The sequence below is a fragment of the Conger conger genome, chromosome 3, assembly GCF_963514075.1.
Source record: "Conger conger chromosome 3, fConCon1.1, whole genome shotgun sequence".
NCBI classification, from domain to species: Eukaryota; Metazoa; Chordata; class Actinopteri; order Anguilliformes; family Congridae; genus Conger; species Conger conger.
Window position 1 is genome coordinate 75,442,683 of NC_083762.1, and position 27,513 is coordinate 75,470,195.

The window sequence follows — 27,513 nt, forward strand, 5'->3', positions numbered from 1 at the left end:
AGTAGATGCAGAGCTCGTGATGATCACCTGCGTTTGTGTAACGGACAGAGAGACACAGAGAGAAAGAGAGAAAGAGAGAAAGAGCGAGAGAGAGAGAGCAATGGCTATGGATCCTGATCACCTGTGTATCTGTCTGGCACTCTGATTGATTGAAAATGAATCGGGGGGGGGAGAGATGGAAAGAGAGAGAGAGAGAGAGATATTTCTGGATCACCTGTCTGCGTCTTTATTTACCACGGCTAAAACGGCTATATTTACCTGTGTCTAATGCTCTCCTTGATTGCTTTCTTTTAAAAAACGGAGTCAACATTGTCCTAGCTGAGTGACAATTACCTTGATTCCTCTACGTATGTACATATGAGTGCATGTGTGTGCCTGTGTGTGTGTGTGTGTGTGTGAGTGTGTGTGAGTTAGTGACTGTGTGTGAGTGTGTGTGTGTGTGTGTGTGTGAGTGAGTGAGTGGGTGTGTGTGTATGTGTGTGTGTTTGAGTGAGTGTGTATGTGTGAAAGTGTGTGTGAGTGAGTGTGTGTGTGTGTGTGTGTGTGTGTGTGTGTGTGTGTGTGTGTGTGTGTGCTATGCACAGTGGCCTGTGATCTATGAGTGCTCCTATCCCCCACGCGCAATATTTAACACTTTTGTTTTTAGCCGTGTGCTTCAGAGCTTGGTGTGATTTTAGCTTGCAGCGTAATCACACAGGAATAATTCTGAGAAACATTCAGCATATGTTATTTTTACTGAACCGTTCTGATCAAGACCTGCATTGTAGCTCTACTGACCTCTATCCGCACTGACCTGTAGCTCTACTGACCTCTATCTACACTGACCTATAGCTCTACTGACCACTATCCACACTGATGTGTACAATCTACTGACCTCTATCTACACTGACCTGTAGTTCCCCTGACCTCTATCCGCACTGACCTGTAGCTCTACTGACCTCTATCTACACTGACCTGCAGCTCCCCTGACCTCTATCCACACTGACCTGTATCTACACTAACCAGCAGCTCTACTGACCTGTATCTACACTGACCTATAGCTCTACTGACCTCTATCCGCACTGACCTGTAGCTCTACTGACCTCTATCCGCACTGACCTGTAGCTCTACTGACCTCTAATCGCACTGACCTGTAGCTCTACTGACCTCTATCCGCACTGACCTGTAGCTCCACTGACCTCTATCCGCACTGACCTGTAGCTCTACTGACCTGTATCAACACTGACCTGTAGCTCTACTGACCTGTATCAACACTGACCTGGAGCTCCACAAGCATGTGTATGTACTGATCTGTAACCGCTGTAACCTGCAGCTGTAATGGATCAAAGCCCTGTACAGAAAGGCAACCTGATCCTTAGCCCAAACCCCCCTTCCCCCCCACTTGGTGACAGACACGGCGTTGGTGACACACACAGTGTTGGTGAGGGACACGGAGTTGGTGACACACAGTGTTGGTGACGGACACGGAGTTGGTGACACACGGTGTTGGTGACGGACACGGAGTTGGTGACACACAGTGTTGGTGACACACACAGTGTTGGTGAGGGACACGGCGTTGGTGACACACAGTGTTGGTGAGGGACACGGAGTTGGTGACACACAGTGTTGGTGACAGACACGGAGTTGGTGACACACAGTGTTGGTGACACACACAGTGTTGGTGACAGACAGGCGTTTAATGTCATAAACCGTTTGGCCTGTCAGCTGGGGGCCGTAAAACTGGCACGGAAAAAATATGCGAGTTGACCCATTAGAACAACAACAATAAAAGACCATATGCGCGTGCACACACACACACACACACACACACACACTCACTCACACACACTTTCGCACATACACACTCACTCACACACACATACTCACACACTCACTCACTCACACACAAACACACACACTCACTCACTCACTCACTCACACACACACACTCACTCACACACACTTTCACACATGCACAATCACTCAAACACACACACATACTCACAAACACACACACACACACACACTCACACACACACAAACAACAACAGCAGCGCACAGGGGAGGGGTAGGTAGAGAGAGAGAAACAATGTGGGACTGATTGGTCGATAGAGGATAAGAGAGTGGAAATTTGTCAGAAAAGTGGACTTGAATTTGAAACTGAAATGGGAGTCTGATTCTGAGGGCCCCGAGGAGCGACAGAAAGGAAAAAGAAAAGGGAAAACGGGGCCAGAACGGGACAGATGAGGGGATTACACACCGAGACAATGACAGAGTGAGAGAAACGACAACGGATCCAAGGAGTTTGATGGAGAGAGGAGAGGAGAGGAGAAAGGGTGCCAGGCAAAGAGATAAGGACAGGAAACAGCCAGTGGGGAGAGATAATGACTGCAAATTAAGAGCAAACAGACAGCGGGGAAAGGGGATGAAGGAAAAGTGCGATCGAAACCATAACATTCATGTTGACAGAGAAAGCAACTATTATCAAAATGTGTGTGTGTATGTGTGTCTGCACAGGCATTTCTGTGAGTGTGTGTGTGTGTGTGTGTTTATGTGCAGGCATTTTTGTGTGTGTGCAGGAATTTGTGTGTGAGTGTGTGTGCGCAGGCATTTGTATGTGTGTGTGTGTGCATGTGTATGTCTGTCTGCACAGGCATTTCTGTGTGTGTGTGTGTGTGTGTGTGTGTATACAGGCATTTGTGTGTGTGTGTGTGTGTGTGTGTGCAGGAAATTGTATGTGTGTCTATGTGCAGGTATTTGTGTGTGTGTGTGTGTGTGTGTGCAGGCATTTGTGTGCGTGTGTGTGTTAGTGTGCAGGCATTTGTGTGTATGTGTGTGCAGGCATTTGTGTGTGTGTGTGTGTGTGTGTGGGAGTGCGCAGCCATTTGTGTGTGTGTGCGTGTGCGTGTGCGTGTGTGTGTGTGTGTGTGTGTGTGTGTAGGAGAGAGAGAGAAACTCAATAGAATCATGCATACTCCAAAACAAGTGTCCTGCATTTTCAGTGCCCGGATTCTGCAGCCTGTAATTCAGTAGAGAGTCCTCAGTCGCTACACCAGTTGAGAGCACAACAGTTGGCTTTGATTAATCAGTTATTAATTAGATAGAGACAGCCCGATCATAATGAGTTTGGTGCTATCCAACAGGTTATCCCATTACCTTGAACGGATTAGACAAGACAATAATGAAAATGCCATCCAAATGTCTTTTCAAAAGCAAACATGCTCCGCATTGCACACCCCATTGAGATGGATCAGTTTTTTAATCAAACTGCTAGTTTCCACAGTGCATCATAAATCCATAACAGAACACAATAGTTTACTTAATGATGTCACTCACAGCCCAATATTACCTTTTCATTGTTTAGCAAACACTGTTATGCAGAGTGACTCACACAGTGCATACAAACAGGAGCTGGGATGGTACAAGTTGTTCCTGACTGAGTGTCATAACGGATATTAATTGTAATAGTCGGCTCAAGATTGATATTTAGGATTAAGAGCAGCAAGCAGCATATAATATGACGGTGCTGCATGTCGGAAGTACTCAACCCAGCACAAGTGCTCATAGTTTAAGGACGGGAAGAGTCAAGTGCTTGTCGAGCCAATACGTACTGCAGTTTGAACAGGTGCGATATCAGACTGACAGGCACTGCTGTGCTGACAGGACGCACTTCCTCACTCCCCCACTAGGGGGCCGGAGCAGAGGACAGACGTGGATAAGACGAGGGAGGCTTTCAGGAAGGGATATGCAAGCAGGCCCATGTCTGCAGAGTGGAGTTTTCCGGTGGGAGTGTAAGGTTGGATCATATGTTATATGCAGCTCCTTCAGTTGCCCCGTAGACCAGGGATCAGCAACTTGTGGTCCCCCGGGGCCGAGAACTGCTGGTTTTCCACCCTCCCTTTACGAGGGGGGGTCATGCGTGAAGGCTAATCGGAAGCACCCGGGAGAAAGGAAAACCAGGGCTGGGTCTGGATTTGATGACCAGAATTGCTGATAACTGTAGGCTAAGTTTTGATCCGCGACTGGTAGGCCACTGCCACCCTTGAGCATGGTATGAACCGCCTCAGTGAAATATCCACTGGATAGGAGCGTCTCCATAAATGCCAAACATTTTAAATGTACGTGTCAACCGCTGAAATACAGTGAGGAGAGGTAATGTTAACTTATATATCAGCTTGGCAATAAAAAACTGTTTCAAGGAACTCAAATTGGTAAAAAATAGACCACACATTATCCGTGTCTTGCTTATAAAATGAGCATCAGTATGTAATGATATCTAGCACACACATTAATCAAAAGATCATAGAAGCGTTCTGAAATTGAAAATAGCTGCTGCTATTGTCACTAGCCAGAGGTGTAGACTCAGGTGTGCACAGAGTTATCACAGTTCGTGATGTGCCTGTTGAATTGCCCTGATACATTACATTACATTATTCGCATTTGGCAGACGGTCTTATTGTGGCTACACCGGGATTAGAACCACCAACCTTGCGTGTCCCAGTCATTTACCTTAACCACTACGCTACAGGCCGCCCCTGATACAGTGGCATTATGCGGTTGGTCATGTGGTGTTTTAATATGTACATCAACACAACAGTCACTGTGAAGTATTGCGAATTGATATCGTGATGATTGAACAACCGGAATGTCCAATCCAATTTCTCTAACTTTACATTCCTGACATGTTCGAAGAATAATGGCATTCTGTTATTATTTCACTCGGCATAAGATAACCTTTCATAAAAATTCTGTTTGTGCCAGTTCATACTGTGATGCATTTCTGATTCCATTCTCCTAATAAATAAGGAACAGCAAAGATATTTGTAAGTGAAGTATCATTGGTACATTGTTTTGAGTTGAATGAATAACGGACTGGCGGTACAGCGGTCCCCATAGCTAGTGCCAGTGCACACACAGTGAGCCCCATAATTCATTGGACGGTGACACATTTTTTGTTAGTTTGGCTCTGTACTCTAGCACTTTGAGCTGGGAAGGATACAATGGCAATGAAATGCAGACGGTCGGCTGTCCTTTGAGGGTATCTTCATCCATATCGGAGGAGCCATGACAGCACCTTTTGTACAGCCCCCCCCCCCCCAGTTTTGGGCATCAAAAAATATTGGACAGTTTCACATAATGTAGAATACAGTAATAATTTTTAATATTTGGTTGCATATCCTTTGCATGCAACGACTGCTTGAGGTCTGCGATGCAGAGACATCAGCAGACGCTGGGTGTCTTCCCCGGTGATGCTCTGCCAGGCCTGGACTGCAGCCATCTTCAGTTCCTGGTAGTTTCTGGGACTTTAGTCTATTCTTCAGCATGTGTCACTGTCCAGTGAACTCTGGTGCTCTCTGTATGTTGCAGTTTTGGAGTGTGCAGTACAGTGGTTAGGGAGCTGGACTTTACCCCAGAGGTCACAGGCTTGATTCCTGAATGAGACACTGGCAGCTGTAGCCTTGCAGAAGTCATTTAATCTAAATCGCTTTAGTCCAGTTGTATACATTCCTTGACCACTTTATTAGGTATTATTATTACACTTATTGGTCTTCTGTTGCTGTAGACTATCCACTTAAGAGGTTTGAGGTGTTGTGTGTTCAGAGATGCTCTTCTGCATACCACTGTTGTAACAGATGAGTTACTGTAATCACCCCATCTGGCACAAAGAAAATCTGTCCAAAGTCAAAGTCCCTTAGATCACATTTCTTCCACATTCCGATGTTTGGTCTGAACAACAACTGAACCTCTTGACCATGCCTGTGTGCTTTCATGCATTGAGTTGCTGCCACATAACTGGCTGATTAGATATTTGCATTAACGAGCTGGTGTACAGGTCTACCTAATAGTGGTCACCAAGAGTAAATGGATTGTAAGTGGAAATGCCGGCTGTGTGAGCCAGTCTACATAAGAGTTTCTGCTGAACGCCTAAACGTAATAAAACAGACAAGTAATTGCTAACAGCCACGCGTGCCATTCTGTGAGCTGTCGTGCTATTCCACATAATTATTAATCATTAAAATGGCTAATTGAGCTGATTGGGGCACCCTGGTAGGCTGATTGCTAGGGGTTGCTCAGAAGCTGCCTTCCCTGCGCTGCTGGATGTAGCAGCATCTCGCTGCGCGGGAGGGCTGACCGCACTCTCGGCCTCCATAAACCATCACCCCGAAAATGACCTGACCGAACCACCGCCGCGCTCGTGTGTCTTCCGCCACGTCGCAGGGCTCCACGCGAGGGCGTTTCATCTTTCAGAAATACGGCCGCACAGTCACCGCAGCCCTCCGCATCGATCCCTGGCACGCACCGCCGTCCAATCAAGGAGCACTTGCCACAGCCCCTCCCACTTGTCCTTTCGGAAGGAAGACTACAGGGAGGGACAGAGCCACGCATCGATCAGGCCTGGGGGGGGCCACGGGGGGACACACATTAGGGAAGTGAACACTGCTATAGCAGAGAGACTAGCTGCACTGCAGAAACCAGAAAATAAGTCAGGCTCAACAAGAATTTTTAGACTTATTTCTACCATACTATTTCTTATAACGCAAAAAAATATTGCAAATGAGGTGAGACAGTTTCAAGATTTGCCAACATGGTAAGACTATTTCACTTGTCAAACAAGCTAGTATTTTCTATTACCATTTTATAGATCTTGAGTGTCGATACAAGACTAAATATTTATGGCTTTTTAAGACATTTTGTGCTGTGCAAACACAGATCAGTGTGAGGTCTACTGTAGTTGCACACAGCTTAGAGTTTGCTCTGTTAGTAACTGTTTGTGTTTGTGATGCACTTTCAGTGTGAAGCAAAGAAACAACTGGCAGCATCACGCAGAGGTAAAGGGGGAACTAAAAAATACATAAATAAAAAAGAAGGGAACACGGAGATAGAAAAAGAGTGAAAAAATTGTATGTGTGTGTGTGTGTGTGTGTGTGTGTGTGAAGGAAAGGGATGAACACACTGAATGGGAATATACACTCAGTGAGCACTTTATTAGATATTTATTAGACTTATTTCTTAGCTGTATTAAGCATTCTGCTGCTGTAGCCTATCAATTTAGAGTTATGATGCGTTGTGTGTTTACAGATGCTTTTCTGCATACCACTGCTGTAACGTGCGGTTATTAGCGTTACTGCCACATTCCTGTCAGCTTTGACCAGTCTGGCCATTCTCCTCTGACGTCTCTCATTAAGAAGGCGTTTCTGTGGGCAGAACTGCTGCTCACGGGACGTCACGGTCGAAATCACTGAGATCACATTCCATCCCCATTCTGATGGCTGATGTGAACATTAACTGAAGCTCCTGACCCTTATCTGCTTGATTTTACGATTGCCTGATGAGATAATCGCATGAATAAGTAGGTGTTCCTAATAAAGTGGCGAGTGAGTGTATGTGCGCAATAAGCAAAGGGCAGCTTTTCTTTCGTTACTCTAAAATCTTTAGAGAGAGAAGGAGACACGGGGTGAAGGAACCAGACAGACACAGATGCGCTTTCATTTCCACAGTTCACGGACCCACTGATCTGAAAAACGTGGATCAAAATATTCTTACAAGCAGGGAGGAGACAGCAGGCTATTCTGTGGCATGAGATATGCAGACAGGGTGAGGAAGTATTTAGCACCTGACTCCCTTTCAAAGGCCCACTTATCACTCTCTTAACCAATGAATAAATAGATACATAAATAATGCTTATCTGCTGAACCCTACGAGGAATAGTTTTCTCCCCTGCAGAGAAAATAACGAGTTTAGAGAAAAGAAGCCTTGGTACCCAGTTCATCATCTACAAACAGTGTGTGTGTGTGTGTGTGTGTCAACCCCCCTCTCTCTCTCACACACACACACACGCACACACATACAGTCACACACGCACATGCAAAGACATGCACGCCCCCCCCCCCCCACACGCACACACAGACATACACACGCACGCACACACACACACACACACACATAGACACGCGCACACACACACACACACACACAGACACACACACACGCACGCATACACACACAGGCACACACACACACACACACAGAGTTGGATCTGTCCCTGATGTCCAGATGCTTCTGCTCTTCAGTTCTCTCATTAATGAGCCTCACAGTAAACAGATTATTCATTTTCCTCTGTCAGGAACTAATGAAGTCGTTAGCAGCCTGCCATAATGATCACCAGCGCGCATCTCAAAGGGGGAACCAAATTAGGCAGGAAACTGAACTTTAGGTCCCTTCCTTTAAAACGTTTGTGTCAGAACAGGTAGATGTTCATGAGGATCACCATCTCCTGGCTGTCAGGCTGCAGCCTGTTTACATAAAACTCATCCATGCCTTACAGTGTTAGGGCGCTCTGACGGCATCCGGGAAATAATGCATCGAGCCCTTCAGAAGCCTGTTAGATCGGGTTCCTGGGCTGGGAGCCGTAAACAGGCTGCTTCTGAGCAGAACAGACCCACCGCGGCGTTCCAGTTGTGTTATGTAAGTGCATATGAATCAGGCAGAACAGAGAGATGTCTCCCAGCTAGGGCAAGGAGAGAAACAGAGAGAGAGAGAGACGGAGAGAGACAGAGAGAGGGAGAGAGAGAGAGAGAGAGAGAGAGAGAGAGAGAGAGAGAAAGAGAGAGAGAGAGACCGGAGAGGTCACAGAAAGACACTCCAGCTGTGAGACACAGAGGGGTTCTTCTATTAAGGTGTTTTCAGGAGAGCAGTGTCTAATGCCAAGCTTAAAAAGGTCACTTTCCCTGAATGGTCTGAGAAGGCAGATTTACTTGAAACATTAGAGTAGGATTTATTAATTTGTTCAAGTATTCACTGGTCTTGAGTTATTCACTAATTTTCAGCAGGGTTACAGCAGGGCTGCCCAACCCTGTTCCTGGAGATCTACCACCCTGTAGATTTTCACTCCAACCCTAACAAGCAGACGTCATTCAACAGCTAGAGCAGGGCTGCCCAACCCTGTTCCTGGAGATATACCTTCCCCTAGGTTTCCACTCCAACCCTAACAAGCAGACCTTATTCAACAGCTAGAGCAGAGCTGCCCAACCCTGTTCCTGGATGTCTACCATCCTGTAGGTTTTCATTCAATCCTAATTTGACACACCTGATTCTTTAGTTAGTAGCTCAAGGAGATCTTTGATTGGGGTTGGAGTGAAAACCTATATGACAGTAGATCTCCGGGAACAGGGTTGGGCAGCCCTGAGTTACACAAACTATTCCGTTTTATGCTGTAACTAGTGAACTCATTTATTAAAACTGCATGTACTTTTTTCCAATGCTCTTTGCAGTCTCTTCCCTGTTTCCTGGGCTTGGCTGCTCTGCTGAAAAAAGCAGCCCAAGCTAGTTTTTGAAACAGCTGGTAGCTGGTAATTCCAAGCTGGTTATACACCAGAGTTGGCATTGGCCGGCTTGTGTTAATGTTGTGTAACACTGAATAACTGAGTTTAGATAAAAATGCGTAAAATCTTCAGCCGTAACAATGTCTGTATTCCCTCCCTATCCTCTCTCTGTTCTGTAGGAGGAAAAACACCAGGATGAGGGTCCCCATCACAATCACAAGGCCTAATTAGCAGATGCACACACAAATTGTCACAGCCATAGACACCCTTGCACACTTGTGCACACACGTACAAGCACAAAGTGGCAGCCATTTTGTCTTTCACTCCAAATGTAAGAATACAGCGCCCCCTCCACCCCCAGCTGTGATGGCACAGTGTGGCCCGTCCCTTCCCAGCTCCTCTGGGGGCTGAGCCAATCGGCACTGGCCATGGGGAGACGGGCAGCCGATACAACGAATCCGGTGCCAGAACTGGGCATCCCACTGACGGGGGGGCGGAGCTGGAAGACGGGGGAGAGCGAGAGAGCGGGCGGCGTGTCAACGCAGAAATGGGGGCCCCTGTGCAACGTTGGGGTGCAGACCTCCCCCCAACTCCGAGCCCTGGTCTCGCTGAGGAGGAAGAAACCGCCCGGCCAATCGCAGCACAGCGCTAGTCTGCCAGGGTCACAGGAAGGTCACGGGAGGGCGAATCCTGAGGCGACAGGCGCAGTGCACTCTGGGAGGCAAACGTCTTGTGACACGGGCACCGCCGTCACCAAGGAAGCCTCTCAGAACACAGCTAATAGCATTTCACAGGACCTGAGCCAGACGGATGATGGAGGCGCGGTTTACTGCCATGTTAAAGTAAAAAAGACCAGTCCCAACCAATCGGGAGGCAGGGCTGGCGGTCAGCCAATGGGGAGGCGGAACCTCCGCTACACCAATGGCAGTGTGGTCGCTCCGGAGGTGGTGGGCGGTGTGTGCAGTGAAGGCGTGGAAGGGGCGGAGCCAGAGAGGGCGATGAGCCTCAGGGAGCAGCCGTGCGTGAAGGTCGAAGGTCGTTCGGGGAGCGCGGAGCCCCAGCCCAGCCCCCGGGGCTGTCGGACGGCCAATCCGCGGATCTGCACCCACTGTGGGCGGAGACAGCCCCAGGCCCCGCCCTGCATGGCCCCGGCCTGCCGCAGGAGGGCCGGCCAGCTCCGGGGCAGCATGACCCTCCCCACCCCCGGCTCGAAAAACGCCACACAGCCCGAGGAAGCCACCTTTCCCCTGGCACCCCCGATACACACCACGCCCGCAGCCACAACGCCCGACTGCTCGACACACGCAGGACCGAAACCCCCCCTCCCTGACCAGCCCACACACACGCAACCTAAACACGCCTCAGCCGACAACTCCACATACGCAGAACCCAAGATGGCCGCCTCCACCCAGTCTGCACACACGGAACCCAAAACTGCCCCGGCGAACACGGACCCTGTATCCTCTCAACCCCCAGTGCCGCCTGACCCTGTCCACAGATGTTCGCAGTCACACACACCCTTCACCCCGGGCTGCCATCCACAGCACACAGGCCCGACTCTGCCTCCCTCCCCACAATGCAATGGGGTGCCCAGGGGCCTGCAGGACCGCCTGCAGACGGTGGAGGAGAGTCTACTGTCCAATCAGGAGAAGATTAAGGTCCTGCTTAACGTCATCCAGGACCTGGAGAGAAGCAGGGCTATGAGCGAGGGGTAAGAGAGAGTGAGTGTGTGTGTGTGTGTGTGTGTGTGTGTGTGTGTGTGTGCATGTGTGAGAGTGTGTTTACGTGTATGTGTAGGTGTGTGAGAAAGATTGAGGGGTGCAGAGACAGTTGCTGGCGAATGTTTATGCGAATGTTTAGGACCACAAGCACGGATGGGTCACACTATACAGGCTTTGAATGAGCAGTATTCAGGGCCTAAACTACTGGTGAACAAAGCTGTCTGCACATTGCATGTACGGAGCTATAGACAGTTCCCTCTGATGAAATGTCCAATAGCAGCAGACCGACCCCAAACATTACGCAGCCCAAACCGGGAGCGAGGGGGTGGGTTTGGGGTGTGTGGGGGGGTGTGGATGTAATCAGGCCTCCGGTGAAGCCGCTCGTTCTCCCTGCGCCTGACTGCACCGTCACCTCCCCGCTCCCCACATGAACTCCCCGGTCCCCATGGAAACCGCATTTCCCCTGTCAGAGGGATATTCATCCCCTCATTAACCTGATCTTCCTCCATCGCCTCGCCTCCCAGCACACTTTCTCTCTCTCTCTTTCTATCCCTCTGTCCTTTATTTTCCCCACCTCCGTCTCCTCCCCTCCCGTTTCTGGTCCGTCCCTTTACCTTGCAGACCCACCGGCTGTCTGACAGACAGAATTAATCCTGCGCAGATTATCATATCAGATGCGTAATTAATGTTTCTGCCATTCTCCCTTCTGCTGTGCGTGCTCTGCAGGACTCAAAAGAGCAACCTCTGTCTGCAACAGCGTGTGCTGTGTGTGCGTGTGTGTGTGTGTGTGTGACTGTGTGTTAGAGAGTGTGTGTGCGTGTGTGTGTGTGTGTGTGTGTGTGAGTATGTGTGTGTGACTGTGTGTTAGAGAGTGTGTGTGCCTGTGTGTGTGTGTGTATAAGTGTGTGTTTGTGTGTGAGTGTGTGTGTGTGTGTGCGCCTACCTGTGTGTGCCTGTCTGTCTGAGTGTACTGTGCTGCCTTAATGTTGTACTGTCATTCTGTGCGTGTGTGAGTGTGTGTGCTGTGTGTGTGCGTCTATGTGAGCGTGTGTGTGTGTCCGTGAGTGAGTGTGTGTGTGTGTGTGTGCGCCTGCCTGTGTGTGCCTGTCTGTCTGAGTGTACTGTGCTGCCTTAATGTTGTACTGTCATTCTGTGCGTGTGTGAGTGTGTGTGCTGTGTGTGTGCGTCTATGTGAGCGTGTGTGTGTGTGTCCGTGAGTGAGTGAGTGTGTGTGTGTGTGTGTGTGTGTGTGTGTGTGTGTGTGTGTGTGTGTGTGTGTGAGTGTGTGTGTGTGTGTGTGTGCGTACTACCTGTGTGTGCCTGTCTGTCTGAGTGTACTGTGCTGCCTTAATGTTGTACTGTCATTCTGTGATGGATTGCGGCTGTGTTCTGGCAGACGGCGTTCCTACAGGACCGGACAGGATCTCAACAACTGCACCACCTGTCAGAAGACAGCCTGTATCATCTACAGGTAACAGGCACACAGACGGAAAGACACAGTGCACCGCTTAAAGGCGATGTACTGTACAGAGAGACGGCTATATATTACCCAGAAGCACCCAGCAGAGATGGACAGGCTGTCATAAACAAACACAGAGTTAGTGAACAGTCCCCTGATTACACAGTCACCTGCCACTAATATATTCCTTTCCTTAATGAATCAAGAGCCAGCCATCAATCAATAGACCAATCAATCACTGAATACAAGGCTGATTCCCAACATGCACACAGAGACAAACACACACATATTCACACACACCGATACACACGCCCATACACATATATGGGTGCACACACATAGGTACACACACACACACACACACACACATGGGTACACATACACACACATGCACACGCACAGACACACACATACTCACACACACAGACACACACAGACACCATCGTATACACCCACACAGACACACACACACACACACACACACACACATACTCACACACACAAAGACCCTGGCAGGAATATAGGCTGTGGCTAGGAGACAGACTAAATGAAGGGGTTTGCTGGCTTTGTGTATATACTGTAGATTTTTGATAACGGCCAATCAAAGGGAAGAAAGTGCTGCTGTTGAAATATCTAGCGATCCCTCTGGGAGTGAACACAATGCAGAGATAATGACACAATATTCTATTAATGCACATGTGTGGGAGGACAAAGGAGTCTGGGGACCTTTTCTTTAATTATTTTACTCAGAAAATCAGCTCTGATGTTCCTGCCTAAAGACATTTTACATTGTCAGACTCAATTCATCTGCGCGACAGAGGTGGAGAACAGAGCACGCGCATGCTAACAGATACTCTTGCACACATATCCGCACGTGCGCACACACACACACACACACACACACACATGCACACGCATGAACAGACACATATACACACACACACACATGCATGCATGCATGAACAGACACACACACACACACACACACTGAACCTGAAAAACTCACACAATCACATAATCAGAGTTGGGTGCTACGATGGCTTTACTGATTGCAGACAGGAACTTGAGCGTTGGCTGCTCAAGGTACTGTACTGTCCTTCCCTCAGTGATGCCTGGAAGGCAGCGGCTTGTAGAACTAATGAACTAACGGCAACAGATTAGCACACTAGCAAGCTCAGTGACAAAGGTACAGATAGATTTGGTAAAAATACATTGAATAAAAACTGCCTGTGAAGACAGTGTGCACATATTATCTGCGGCTGGTTGAGCTGTACCCACTGGCCGACCTGCTGTTTGCGGTCTTGGAGGCTTCACTGAGGGAAGGAGAGTACCATGGGCGTTTTGGTTCTGCTGCTTTTCTCCCGGTGTGTCCCAGCCTCACCCGTATATTTGCTAAAATCCTTTTTAACTATAATGGAAAGTGAGTGAACATTTTTCTGGTGAGAAGTTGGTGAAAACACGCTGAAAACCAGTCTAGACATTCAGGTGAAAGCCTGGATACATTTCGCTGTAAAGTGAGTTTAATCTTGACTAGATTTTAAAAACTTTATTATCCACACGTGTGGGGATTTGTCTGGCTACGTGTGGCATTTTAAACACGTTACAGACATGGGCCGTGTACTCATACCTACTCATAACAGATTGCTCTTCGCAAAGACGTTCAAATACACAACCGTACCGTATAGTGCACTCCAAGTCTGGGGATTGAGAATGCTTATAGCACTTGGATGTAACCTGGCTATAATGGGGTAAAACCTGAGCTGTATTGGGGTTAAACTAGCCTCTCAACCTAAATTTCCACCCCTCGAGATGTCTATATTCGCTCTTTGGCAGCGGCTGTACATGGTGCTACGCTAAAGAGAAACTGAATGACTGATGAACAAGAAGGGGGTGCCTGGTTTGTCTCAGGTTGACGGTAGCCCTGTTTACACTCAGTGAAACTCAGAGGGCCCTATTAGGGGCCTGTAATGCGCTCACCTTCTCCGCTGGCCTTGCGAGGCTCACCCTCGGCTGTATTCGGAGATGGGATAGCGGTCTACGGGTGGAGTTATCGGACCGTATCCTGCTTTTGTTATTGAACTGGATCCAGCAGTGCAGATGCCATTTTATTAACCTAACAGCATGACAGCTAATTGGAAAAGTTGCGACGACTGAGGAAAAAAGTGAAAATGCACAGCAAGAAAACCGATTTGCTTTAGAACACTAATGCGGGCGGGTGGGGGATATTTGGCTGGGAAGTGCAAAACGTCTGCTCTCTACTGTTGATAAGTACAGCTCACAGGCACGCCAGATTGGTTTTCAGTAAAACTGCTGTCCGTGGTAATACTTTGACTCCACTGGATAAATATATTCATTCCATGAGGGAACAATGCCGAAATGGTAGCTTCTATTGTTTTCCTGTTAGCGGACAAGCCGTAATGACCTCTGCCTACCTCTCGCTGAACGCGTAACCCATCAAACTGATCTGACCAGCTGTGCATGCAGACAGTGCGGATATCGCCTCACACAGGTCACAGCTCCCAGAACGCTCCCAACACTTCAGCACAGCTCAACGCTGAGCAGAGTGCGTACTCTGGAGCTCGGTGCCCAGAACGCTCCTAACAGTTCAGCACAGTGCACACTCCGGAGCTCAACGCAGGCTTTCAGGAGGACACCTCAGTGCCTGAGTTGGAACGCATTGGGGCCCTCGCTTCACCACACTGGCTGGCGATCCTGCCAGGGGAGCCAATTAAGAGCACTCAATTCCTCTGCCCTGGCGTAGCGACACAAACAAACAAGAGAGTTTAGGAACCGGCCTGCAGAGATCAGAGCGCGGCTAAACAGCACGGCTTGTAACGGCCATTAACGCTACACAGCAAACCTGTAACTGAAAAGCCCTCTCGGGGCCTGAGGGCTGAGGACGACTGCGGGGAAGAGGTTAGAGCCAGGATTACTGCGTTGGGCTGTAGGTTAGAGTCAGGATTAGGGTGTTGGGCTGTGTGTTAGTGTAGAGTTGTGATTAGGGTGTTGGGCTGTGTGTTAGTGTGGATCTGTGTTGGGCTGTATGTTCGTGTGGTGTTGTGAATCTGTGTTGGGCTGTAGATTAGAGTGGATTTTTGTTGGGCTTTATGTTTGTGTGGTGTTGTGATTAGGGTGTTGGGCTGTGTGTTAGTGTAGAGTTGTGATTAGGGTGTTGGGCTGTGTGTTAGTGTAGAGTTGTGATTAGGGTGTTGGGCTGTGTGTCAGTGTGGAGTTGTGATTAGGGTGTTGGGCAGTGTGTTAGCGTGGAGTTACAATTCTTGGCGAGAGACTACTGCTGAGTATTCCTGAATAAAGATGAATCTAATCCAAACACCAGGGTCAGAGACAGTGCTGACTCGGGCCTTTTTTTTGGGAACATAAAATGGCAGGACGTCACAGCGTGACAGTCTCTCCCTGTGTTTCTCTCTCTCGCAGCGTGGAGCATGACTTCCGGCAGCAGCAGGGCCGGTTCCAGGGGGTCATGGACGCTCTGGAGGGGGAGTACGACACCCCTCTGCCCGCCCCGGCCCCTCCCTCGCGCCCATCCTCCAGCACCAAGAACAAAGTTAAGAAACTGCGCAAGAAATGCTTCTGGTGGCTATAAATGCACAAGTCGAAGAGAGAGGAGCTCTGGCCAACTGTCAACATGAGCACATTACCGTGTGTCGTCACCGAAGAGACACTTCATCCTGATGTCACCTAGGTTACAGTAACTATGGCCAGGTGTGGCCAAGGAGACACTACAGCAAAATGTCACCTAGGAGACACTGTAGCCCGGCTTGACCAAGAGTACACTACAGCCAACTGTCACCGAGGAGACACAATAACCAGGTGCCAGTAGGGAGTCACTACAGCCGGCTGTCGCCTAGGATACAGTACAAGGTGTCAGCAAGAAGACACAAGAACCAACAGTCACCAAGGAGACATAACAGACAGCAGTCGTCAAGGGACTGCTGTCGCCGTGTCAATATCGGAATGCTTCTGCCAACAGTCGCCATGTCGTTGGAAGACACGGAGACAGAGAGGCAGGGGCTGCTGAAAGAGTGTGTCGCCGTCGGAGATGAAGTGTGGCACAGACGACAGACTGTGCCTGGATCGTAAGGCACAGCCTCTCACAGGAGAGAGGGGAGGCACTGAAGCCTGTCTCCATCCCCACCCACCATACGTAATTGTGCCGCATTTTTCTAAATGTTCCCGGGCAGACTCGAATCATTTATCACAACTTTTCGGGCTGACATTGTGACAATGTTGGGACGCCGGAACAATGTCGCGTTACAGCGAAACAGCGTTTCATCTCCGGGAGAAGAGAGAGGCGAGGATATTTCTCATTTCCGTCTGTCTGAAGTGCGGCCCCTCCTCTTGTTTGTGATGAGACGGCTGCCATTTTGTAAAAGGGATACCCGAGGCGGTGATAATGAGCGGGATAAGGACTGAACGTCACAGACTGCACACTTCCAGACCCGCACTTAAGTCATGTACATCTCTTTCAGAGCGGAGTGAATCACAATAAGACTGCCTCGTTCAGACGTCACGGGCACATAAAATGCTCCTTTGCTTCACCGGAGTGCTAAATTAGGACCGCGGCTAACAAATCACGCGCTCGCCGCCTGACATTCAGGCTATCTGCGGAGCGGGTGGGGTTCGTTCCTAAAAACAAACCGACACCACTCCTGACACAGCCCCCCCATCCTCCGAGCACCGTTCCTCCGGCCGGTGAATCGACGAGGACGGCCCGCGAACAGCATGCCTAAAAGTACGTTCACCACGCTAATAGAGTATGTACATTGACACAGTAAATGCAGATGAAATAAGACAAAGCACACGTAGACTCTAAATGAGCTATCAGTCCCTTCTCCATCCGTTCAGTGTTCACACATGCAGTCAGACAGAGAGAGGGAGAGGGAGAGAGAGCTAGAGCTCCACCAGTTTTTATAGAAAGGGCGATCGAGCCTGTCATGCCATTTTTTCAGTTGTTTGTAAATGATATAATGGAATCAAATAAAGTCAATATTTTTAAAGACTGCTATCTATGTGCGTGTGTGTGTGTGTGTGTATGGGTGTGTTTTACAAGGCGCTTGTGTAGTGCTCTGAGTACCACAGAGTACCATATTACTACATAGTACCACATAGTACCACAGAGTACCATAGAGTATCAGAGTACCACAGAGTACAATAGAGTACCAGAGTACCACATAGTATCACAGTACCATAGAGTACCACAGAGTGCCACAGTGTACCAGAGTGCCAAAGAGTACCATAGAGTACCAGAGTACCACAGAGTACCATAGAGTACCAGAGTACCACAGAGTACCATAGAGTACCAGAGTAACAGAGAGTACAATAGAGTACCAGAGTACCACAGAGTGTTTCCTGCCAGCAGGGATGAAAGGGAAGGGAAATTTCCCTTTTTGACGAATTTTATGGGAATTTTGGGAATTCATACCGATAACAAAAGTAACCTTGGAAATTCCCTCCCAATGCAACCCTACCTGCCGCCATAAAAACTTGGTACGTTCAAGCAAGGATGGAGGTCACATCAATGTACAAACAGCGTAGCGCCCTCTGGAGGCAGATAAGGATACCTACGTTATCCTTCCTGACATGTGACCTGTGTCTGGCACGGTGGAGAGAAATGAAGGAGAAGAAGAAGGAGAAAGGAGGTGGTAGGAGGGGGGTTACTCACTGTGAGGGCATGCTCTCGGCCCATGATTATGACCGCACGGTTTATGGTGCTCAGGAGGGTGACCACGATATCCTGAATGTGCTTGAAAGTCTGACCCTGCAAATCACAACGCATCAGAGAGAAAGGATGTGAATGGAGAGAATGGACACCCAGTAAACACACACACAGCACCACACTGAACACACACACACAGCATCACACTAAACACACACACAGCACCACACTAAACACACACACACACACAGCATCACACTAAACACACACACAGCATCACACTAAACACACAAACAGCTACACTCAGGGTTTGAATCACCAACCTTCTGGGTCCCAGTCAAGCAACTTGGCCAATAGGCTATAGCCTCCAATATTATACCATGCTACCAAAATATTGCCTATGTTAACCTAATATCACCCCCGATATCCCAGTATCACCCCTGCTACCCAAACACCACCCTGATATCTCCCCTGCTACACTAATATCACACCTGAATGCCAGATTAAAACATGGCTGGGCCTGAGACGAAGCTGAACGTGGGCAGAGCTTCTCGAAGCCAAGCTGAAGTCAACAGAGCAGTTTCTCTGCAAATGCTGTGGGTTTTATTTGTATTTTGTGTCTTTATTTGCACACAGTTTACTTTGTGGATGGGAGAATGGTTGCTCACTGCACATGAGGAGCTGATGTTAGTCACAGTAACTGTTGGGCAGGGAATAGCCAAACATCTGATCACCACTTTACCTTCATCCGAAATGCTTCCGTTGTGCAACTGCCGTGTTTATGTGTGTGTCTGTGCAGGGCTGTGTACAGTGCGTGTGTGTGTGCCTGTGCAGGGCTGTGTACAGTGCGTGTGTGTGTGCCTGTGTAGGGCTGTGCACATTGTGTGAGTGTGGCTGTGTAGGGCTGTGTACAGTGTGTGTGTGTGTGTGTCTGTGCAGGGCTGTGTACAGTGCGTGTGTGTGTGCCTGTGTAGGGCTGTGTACATTGTGTGAGTGTGTCTGTGTAGGGCTGTGTACAGTGTGTGTGTGTGTGCCTGTGTAGGGCTGTGCACATTGTGTGAGTGTGGCTGTGTAGGGCTGTGTACAGTGTGTGTGTGTGTGTGTCTGTGCAGGGCTGTGTACAGTGCGTGTGTGTGTGCCTGTGTAGGGCTGTGTACATTGTGTGAGTGTGCCTGTGTAGGACTGTGCACATTGTGTGAGAGTGTCTGTGTAGGGCTGTGTACATTGTGTGAGTGTGTCTGTATAGGGCTGTGTACAGTGTGTGTGTGTGTGTGTCTGTGCAGGGCTGTGTACAGTGCGTGTGTGTGTGCCTGTGTAGGGCTGTGTACATTGTGTGAGTGTGTCTGTGTAGGGCTGTGTACAGTGTGTGTGTGTGTGCCTGTGTAGGGCTGTGTACATTGTGTGAGTGTGCCTGTGTAGGACTGTGCACATTGTGTGAGTGTGGCTGTGTAGGGCTGTGTACATTGTGTGAGTGTGCCTGTGTAGGGCTGTGTACATTGTGTGAGTGTGCCTGTGTAGGACTGTGCACATTGTGTGAGAGTGTCTGTGTAGGGCTGTGCACATTGTGTGAGTGTGGCTGTGTAGGGCTGTGTACAGTGTGTGTGTGTGTGTGTCTGTGCAGGGCTGTGTACAGTGCGTGTGTGTGTGCCTGTGTAGGGCTGTGTACATTGTGTGAGTGTGCCTGTGTAGGACTGTGCACATTGTGTGAGTGTGGCTGTGTAGGGCTGTGTACGGTGTGTGAGTGTGTCTGTATATTCCTGTGTGTCTATGTCACTGTCAGTGAATATGTGACGGAGGGAGACAGTGACTGTGTGTGTGTGTGAGTGCGTGTGTGTGTGTGCGCGTTTGTGAGAGCGACATTGTGGTACAGTGTTTGTGCATGCTTGCATGTGCATTTGACTGTAATACCCTGCATCTGTGAAAGGTGTACTGAGCAGAGTGAGTTATCCAGTTATATGCCAGTGCAGTGTGGGGGGGGGGGCTGATGGATCAGACAGTGCAGTGTGGGGGGGGGGCTGATGGATCAGACAGTGCAGTGTGGGGGGGGGGCTGATGGATCAGACAGTGCAGTGACAGTGATTGGCTAAGACAGGACTGATCCTGCCATCACAATCAATCCAATATGCAGAGGGGGACTGAATGACGGAGAGGCAGATTGAAAATTTAGCAGCTGGTTTCATATGGCATCGAGATTTCGGTTATTTATTTTCCTTTCATTGCTTCAGATTCCCAGCTGTCCCTCCACACACACACACGCACGCACACACACACAGTGATGGCATAATATATTGTATATGTAAACAATCTCAATCTCAAACAATCTCACTCACATCCGGGGGGTACTGTATATCACAAAGCAGGATGAGAGTTAGCTGGATAAGTTTGCCGGGTAAAACCCGGAACCTCCAAAACTAGAGCACGGACTGAATTAAAAACAACAGTTCTGGGCTTTACTCGGTGAACTGATCCAGGTAGCTCAGCACCCCGGTGAAAAAGTAATTTAGCAGCAATAATTGCAGCCAAACGCTTCCTATAATTTCATATCAGTTTTTCCTGTACACTGCTGTGAAGGAATTTTAGCCCACTTTTCGTTGTAGAACTTACTTAACTCAGACAAATTGGTAGGTTTTTGAGCATTAACTACTTGATTTAGGTCCTGCCACACAAGTCAGGACTTTGACTGAGCCTCCCAATGTGTTTTTTTTGGAGGCAGAATTGTGGCAGTGGGTATTTAGGGGCACAGTGTGTGTGTAAGCTGGTTTTGAGGAGGCAGGATTGTGGGGTCAGTGTACAGTATATGTAAGTTGCCACTGGAGAGGCAGTATTGTGAAGGTTAGTATTGGGGGGCACAGTGTGTGTGTAAGCTGGTTTTGAGGAGGCAGTATTGTGGGGTTAATATTGGGGGGCACAGTGTGTGTAAGCTGGTTTTGAGGAGGCAGTATTGTGGGGTTAGTATTGGGGGCACGGTGTGTCTGTGTAAGCTGGTTTTGAGGTGGCAGTATTGTGGGGTTAGTATTGGGGGGTCAGTGTACCGTATATGTAAGTTGCCATCGTAGTGGCAGCACAGACAGACCCGTTCGCTCTCTCACCACGTCTTTCCTGCTGAGCACCTCCAGGATGTTGTTGAGAAGCTCCACGCTGGTTCTGCCATCCTCAGGTGATCTGTTCCCCAAGTCTGTCAGCACAACGCTCAGGTCCCGCAGCATCATGGGTAGGAGGATGTCACGGCACTCTACCAGGAAAAGGCATGAATCACAATGCACACAATGTACAGACTACAATGTATCCAATGCACACAATGCACAGACTACAATTTACCAAATGCACATAATGTACAAACTACAACGTACCAAATGCACATAATGCACAGACTACAATATACCCAATGCACAAAATGCAGACCACAATGAACCAAATGCAGACCACAGCATTGACATTGAACCCAGTGCAGACCATACCATTGACATTGAACCCAGTGCAGACCACACCATAGACATTGAACCCAATGCAGACCACACTATAGACACTGAACACAAGCTTGTGAGGGGCACAGCTGGAAAGGGCCCAGTTTGTTTTAGAAAAAAGGGGGTCCACAGCTAAATTATTCCAGGGGACCCAGAATTCCAAACAATACATATCGTGCAAAACTATATACTGATGATCATCTAACAAAATACTAACCAAACATACTGCACACAACACAGGTACCATACACAGACCACACAACCAACACAGCCCCCACACACAGAGCACAAAACACAGGTACCATTCACAGACCACAAAACACAGGCCCCACACACACAGCACACAGCACAGGTACCATACACAGACCACACAACACAGATCACAGACACAGAGTACAAAACACAGGTACCATACCCAGAGCACACAACACAGATAACATACAGAGCGCATACTTGGCCAAAGACAGGAACTAACTACCATTTTGTTTCTCAAATTGAAACTGTCCTGGGCAATCTTATCTCCACCTTGTCCCTAAAATAACTCGCCTTTCAGAACCGTCCGGCCCTGAGTGCCCCTGTTAGGAAACAATCTCTTGCTTCACTGACACATGAACGCTTGGCCATAACAAGCAGAGCTCACTCAGCGTTCACTGATTCCTAAATGAAACGAGCGGGCTTTTTATTTTCCCTCTCTCAAAGTCAACGGCACATTCAAAGTCAGCTCTATTGGCTCAACCATAAAAAAACACGAACCAAAGCATCCATCCATCCATCCATTATCTGAACCCGCTTATCCTGATCAGGGTCACAGGGGGGCTGGAGCCTATCCCAGCATACATTGGGCGAAAGGCAGGAATACACCCTGGACAGGTCGCCAGTCTATCTCAGGGCGCACACACACCATTCACTCACACACTCATACCTACGGGCAATTTAGACTCTCCAATCAGCCTAACGTGCATGTCTTTGGACTGTGGGAGGAAACCGGAGTACCCGGAGGAAACCCACGCAGACACGGGGAGAACATGCAAACTCCGCACAGAGAGGCCCCGGCCGACGGGGATTCGAACCCAGGACCTCCTTGCTGTGAGGCGGCAGTGCTACCCACTGCACCATCCATATCATTTAGAATTTATATGAATTCCACACAGCAACGATCAATAAAAGGATAGTATAAATAAATAAATAGAAACAAGCAAACAATCCTGTCGAGTTTATTGTCCTCATGATTGCTGTGGCAAAAAGTCTGTGGATCTTGTTTGACAGCCCAGAATGATGTCTGATAAATACATGTAAATGCTTTCTCCAAATATCAGGGTTTCCAAGTTCATGAGTGCGAAAAATGACAGTTTCACTAACACTGCTATTTCCAGACGCTTCTTGCGTCTATGTGGAGAGAGCTGTCATTTTGGAGTGAATTAAAGTGGAATTTTACTGACGGAACATCACAATTGCTCAATATGTGTTTAAGATAATTTTGTATTTATTTGTTATTTCGCTGACAATTTTATCCAAAGTAACTTAAAGTTGATCACACTAACAGAGGACAATTCCCCCCTGGGGCAATGAGCAAGGGGCCTTGCTCAAGGGCCCAACAGCTGTGCGGATTTTATTGTGGCTACACCGAGGCTAGGACCACCGACTTTCCGGGTCCCAGTCATGTAACTTTGCCATGCGTCTACAGGCTGGCCCTGTAAGATCTTTCAACAGGTTGAGTGGTATAATAAAAATGAAAAATATTTTTTTATTTGTTTTATCAAGGTCCACTTATGCCAGCGATGGGGAAATTACATTCTAATGACACGATTTTCAATAAAAACATTTGTGAGAAGCCTTTATCTGTAATTAGGAATTAATTAGCAGAAACACTTGAAATGTAATTAATATAATACCAAGGGCCTACCGAGGATGCCCTCAGTCCAGTACTGAATCACTTTTCAAGCATTTCTGCTAATTCATTCCTGATTGCAGATAAAGGTTGTTCACTGATGTTCTTTTAATTCTCACTCAAAGCGTTGCTTTTTCACCTTCAGCTCTGGTGTGTGACTGCGCGTTATGAACTGTTATTCACAAGGTTCATAGCAGTGAGTGTGTGAGCGTCTGTTATGAACTGTTATTCACGAGGTTCATAGCAGTGTGTGTGAGCGTCTGTTATGAACTGTTATTCACGAGGTTCGTAGCAGTGAGTGAGCGTCTGTTATGTACTGTAGGCGACCTGTAGCGTAGCGGTTAAGGTACATGACGGGGACCCGCAAGGTCGTTGGTTCGATCCCCGGTGTAGCCACATTAAGATCCGCACAACCGTTGGGCCCTTGAGCAAGACTTTTAACCCTTCATTGCTCCAGGGGAGGACTGTCTCCTGCTTAGTCTAATCAACTGAACGTCGCTTTGGATAAAAGCATCAGCCAAATGACACGTAATGTAATGTAATGTAACTGTTATGGACGAGCAGCGAGTGTGTGACTCTCCGTTATGAACTGTCCTACACGGGGCTCGGGAGAGCGAGTGTGTGACTCTCCGTTATGAACCGTCCTACACGGGGCTCGGGAGAGCGAGTGTGTGACTCTCCGTTATGAACCGTCCTGCACGGGGCCTGGAGCAGCGAGTGTGTGACTCTCCGTTATGAACCGTCCTACACGGGGCTCGGGAGAGCGAGTGTGTGACTCTCCGTTATGAACCGTCCTACACGGGGCTCGGGAGAGCGAGCGTGTGACTCTCCGTTATGAACCGTCCTGCACGGGGCTCGGGAGAGCGAGTGTGTGACTCTCCGTTATGAACCGTCCTACACGGGGCTCGGGAGAGCGAGCGTGTGACTCTCCGTTATGAACCGTCCTACACGGGGCTCGGGAGAGCGAGTGTGTGACTCTCCGTTATGAACCGTCCTACACGGGGCTTGGGAGAGCGAGTGTGTGACTCTCCGTTATGAACCGTCCTGCACGGGGCTCGGAGCAGCGAGTGTGTGCCACACCGCGACGCGGACAAAGGGTGTGTGAGGGACCCGCTCCGCTAAAGGCACTGCGGAATCCTGGCGACGGGCACGAGCGCTCTGATACCTGGCACACCTTCAGCCCATTACACAGACATTATCCGCTGCGCTGCATTTACGCCCGCTCGCCCGCCGGCTGCATTAGCGCTGATTTGGGAGCACCTCTCCTCCGAAGCCAGCGCCTGAAATTTGCTAAGTGAATCTGTGCCGGTGAAGCAGCTCTCTGAAGGAGGGGCCGAAGAGGGGGGACACGGCTCCTCTCACACGCCGGGCCCCCACAGGCTGCGTTCAGGCACGAGGGGCCACTCCTTCAAAGAGAGGGATGAGCTGCTTCCGGTTTGAAAATAATAATGCTGGAAACGGCACCCAGACAAAATGGGGAAACGCGCAGTGCTCAGCGGATAGCCAGACTGGTGAGAGAGAGAGAGCCGATACATCACACAGGAGATGTCTCAATTTATGTTTCTGGAGCCTGCATCACAGGGAGGTGTAGTAGAGTGCTTATTGCAAAAGGCGATTCAGAGCAGAGAGAGACATTTTACAGACAATGCCTGGGGCTCCAGCTAACCATAATAGTGAGTTGTCAACACTGTTTCTAATGCCACCTCTCTGTGAATACACAACCTGGCCTGTGTGTGTGTGTGTGTGTGTGTGTTGGACTAAGGGAGAGTGGATGTGTGAGTGTGTGTGTGTGTGTGTGTGTGTGTGTATGTGTGTGTTGAACTAAGGGAGAGGGGATGTGTGAGTGTGTGTGTGTGTGTGTGTGTGTGTGCGCGCGCGTGTTGAACTAAGAGGGAGTGGGTATGTGTGAGTGTGTGTGTGTGTTGAACTAACGGGGAGTGGGTATGTGTGAGTGTGTGTGTGTGTGTGTCTGTGTTGAACTAAGGGGGAGTGGGTATGTGTCTGTTTTAATAAGAGGCAGTTATTGTTCCCAGCACAGCCAGGTCCAGAAATGTATTTGCTTGTGAATACACAATATGACTGCAGTGCTTTTCCTCCTAATGTAACTCAGATGATATGACAGCCAGCAAGGCCTGAACTGAGAAACGGTTAAAACTAATGTAATTGATCATCCGCAAGCTTCACCCACCAGTAGACAGATATTAATATGCATTATATATTTAGTGGTTTATGTAAGGACAGTCCGCTAATGACGCGGAGGAGCAAAGATAATTTATTATACCCTCAAACTGTTATAGTTACGGACAAATACCCAAGCCAAATGTAATCCAACGCCATCGCAAATCACCTGGTGCCCAAAACCGCACCCATAATTCAACCCAGTGTGCGATGTCGCGGTGAATACCATAAACTATTTCACATGGTAATAAGATGCTATTTCAATTACCGCGGCCGTCTAAATCAGGCCGCGCCTGGCTCAATGCGGGCCGAGGAGACGAGAGGGGGCAGAGGAAGCGTTTGGGTGGCAGATATTAGGATCTAAAAGGAGTAATGTATCACAAAGTGGCAGGGCTCGGTGAGAGACTGCTGCTGAAGAACCCACACACAGGCGGGGGAGAGCGGGGAGGAACCCCAGTTAGCCGTGATGAAGCGCCACGTTTAATTGTTCTTCCTGAAACTTCAACAGAACTACAACAACCCGCCTCTCCTTATTGACTAGTTACATGGAGAGATATCTCCCTCGCAACAGTGCCGTCAATCCAAAATTTAAAAAAGAAAATATAGGATTATAATCAGGATTATAAATCCACAAAAGTATATTAAATACGAATACCATCCCATGACTTACTGTACAATATCAATAATTGGAAATAGGTAATCACACAACTAAGCATACTCGGCGGGGGTGTGGCCACAGGTGGGGTAGGAGTGGGCAGTGCCCACCCAAAAGGGCAGTCTGCCCACACAGGGGAGACCCTTGGGGGGGCAGACATCTCCCGCAAACCTGCCATCTGCACCACAGGCAGGAGTAGAGTTTAGAGAAAAGCGTTATCCTGCCGTAAACTGATGGACAAGTCACCGGAAAAAGGACCCCAGTCCCGCCCGTTCTACCCAAATGCCCCCCAGAATGACACTCTGGTAACACCACTGTAATCAGGCATGAGCAGGCCACCTGTCGGTACACGACTCAGCGCGTCACTGAGGGGGGTGGCCTGTAGCGTAGTGGTTAAGGTAAATGACTGGGACCCGCAAGGTCGGCGGTTCGATCCCCGGTGTAGCCACAATAAGATCCGCACAGCCGTTGGGCCCTTGAGCAAGGCCCCTAAGCCTGCATTGCTCCAGGGGAGGACTGTCTCCTGCTTAGTCCAATCAACTGTACGTCGCTCTGGATAAAAGTGTCAGCCAAATGACATGTAATGTAATTTAATGTAATGTAAAAGTGGCAACCTGCATGATTTAACAGGAAGTCACTCATAATTGTGATATATTGTATAACGATAACATATTATAATGATGAATAATCTCGAAGTAGAGGTTATGCATGGGCAAGAAGCAATCAGTCGGTGAAAAGCAGCTGTCAATGCCAGCGGAGACAGAAAACCTCACCTTAGTTAACATGTTGGTTGTGTGGATAGTACTTTTCCAATATGCACATTTATTATTTTTTCCCGGGCAGGTTTATGACTGTGTGATAATAACTGAAAAGTTATGAATTCATACATCATAGTTTTGATACGAAGTGCCTCCGGTAATGGCCCAGAATTGTTTTTACTGCACTGGTGTAAAAAACAAATACTTATTCCATTGTTTATACCCTCCTGGACAAGAGCCGATAAGTACTGTACCTGGGCTGGTTGACACACACACACCGTGTAGCCTTGTATAAAACCGATAAAAGTGTTCTGTAGGCATAAAACATACATAAATACACACAGAGCAAAAGGAAAACAGAAACACACACACACACACACACACCATCCACTGACACCTAAATGACTCATT

General features: G+C 48.5%; 1 protein-coding gene across 1 annotated transcript in view; it reads right to left on the minus strand.

Moving 5' to 3' along the window:
* Positions 1-27,513, minus strand: part of LOC133124959 (dedicator of cytokinesis protein 2-like) — a 113,357-nt gene that overhangs the window by 36,812 nt on the left and 49,032 nt on the right. The window contains 2 exon segments of the mRNA XM_061236572.1: positions 18,166-18,261; positions 21,249-21,391. Coding sequence (XP_061092556.1) covers positions 18,166-18,261; positions 21,249-21,391 — 239 coding nt within the window.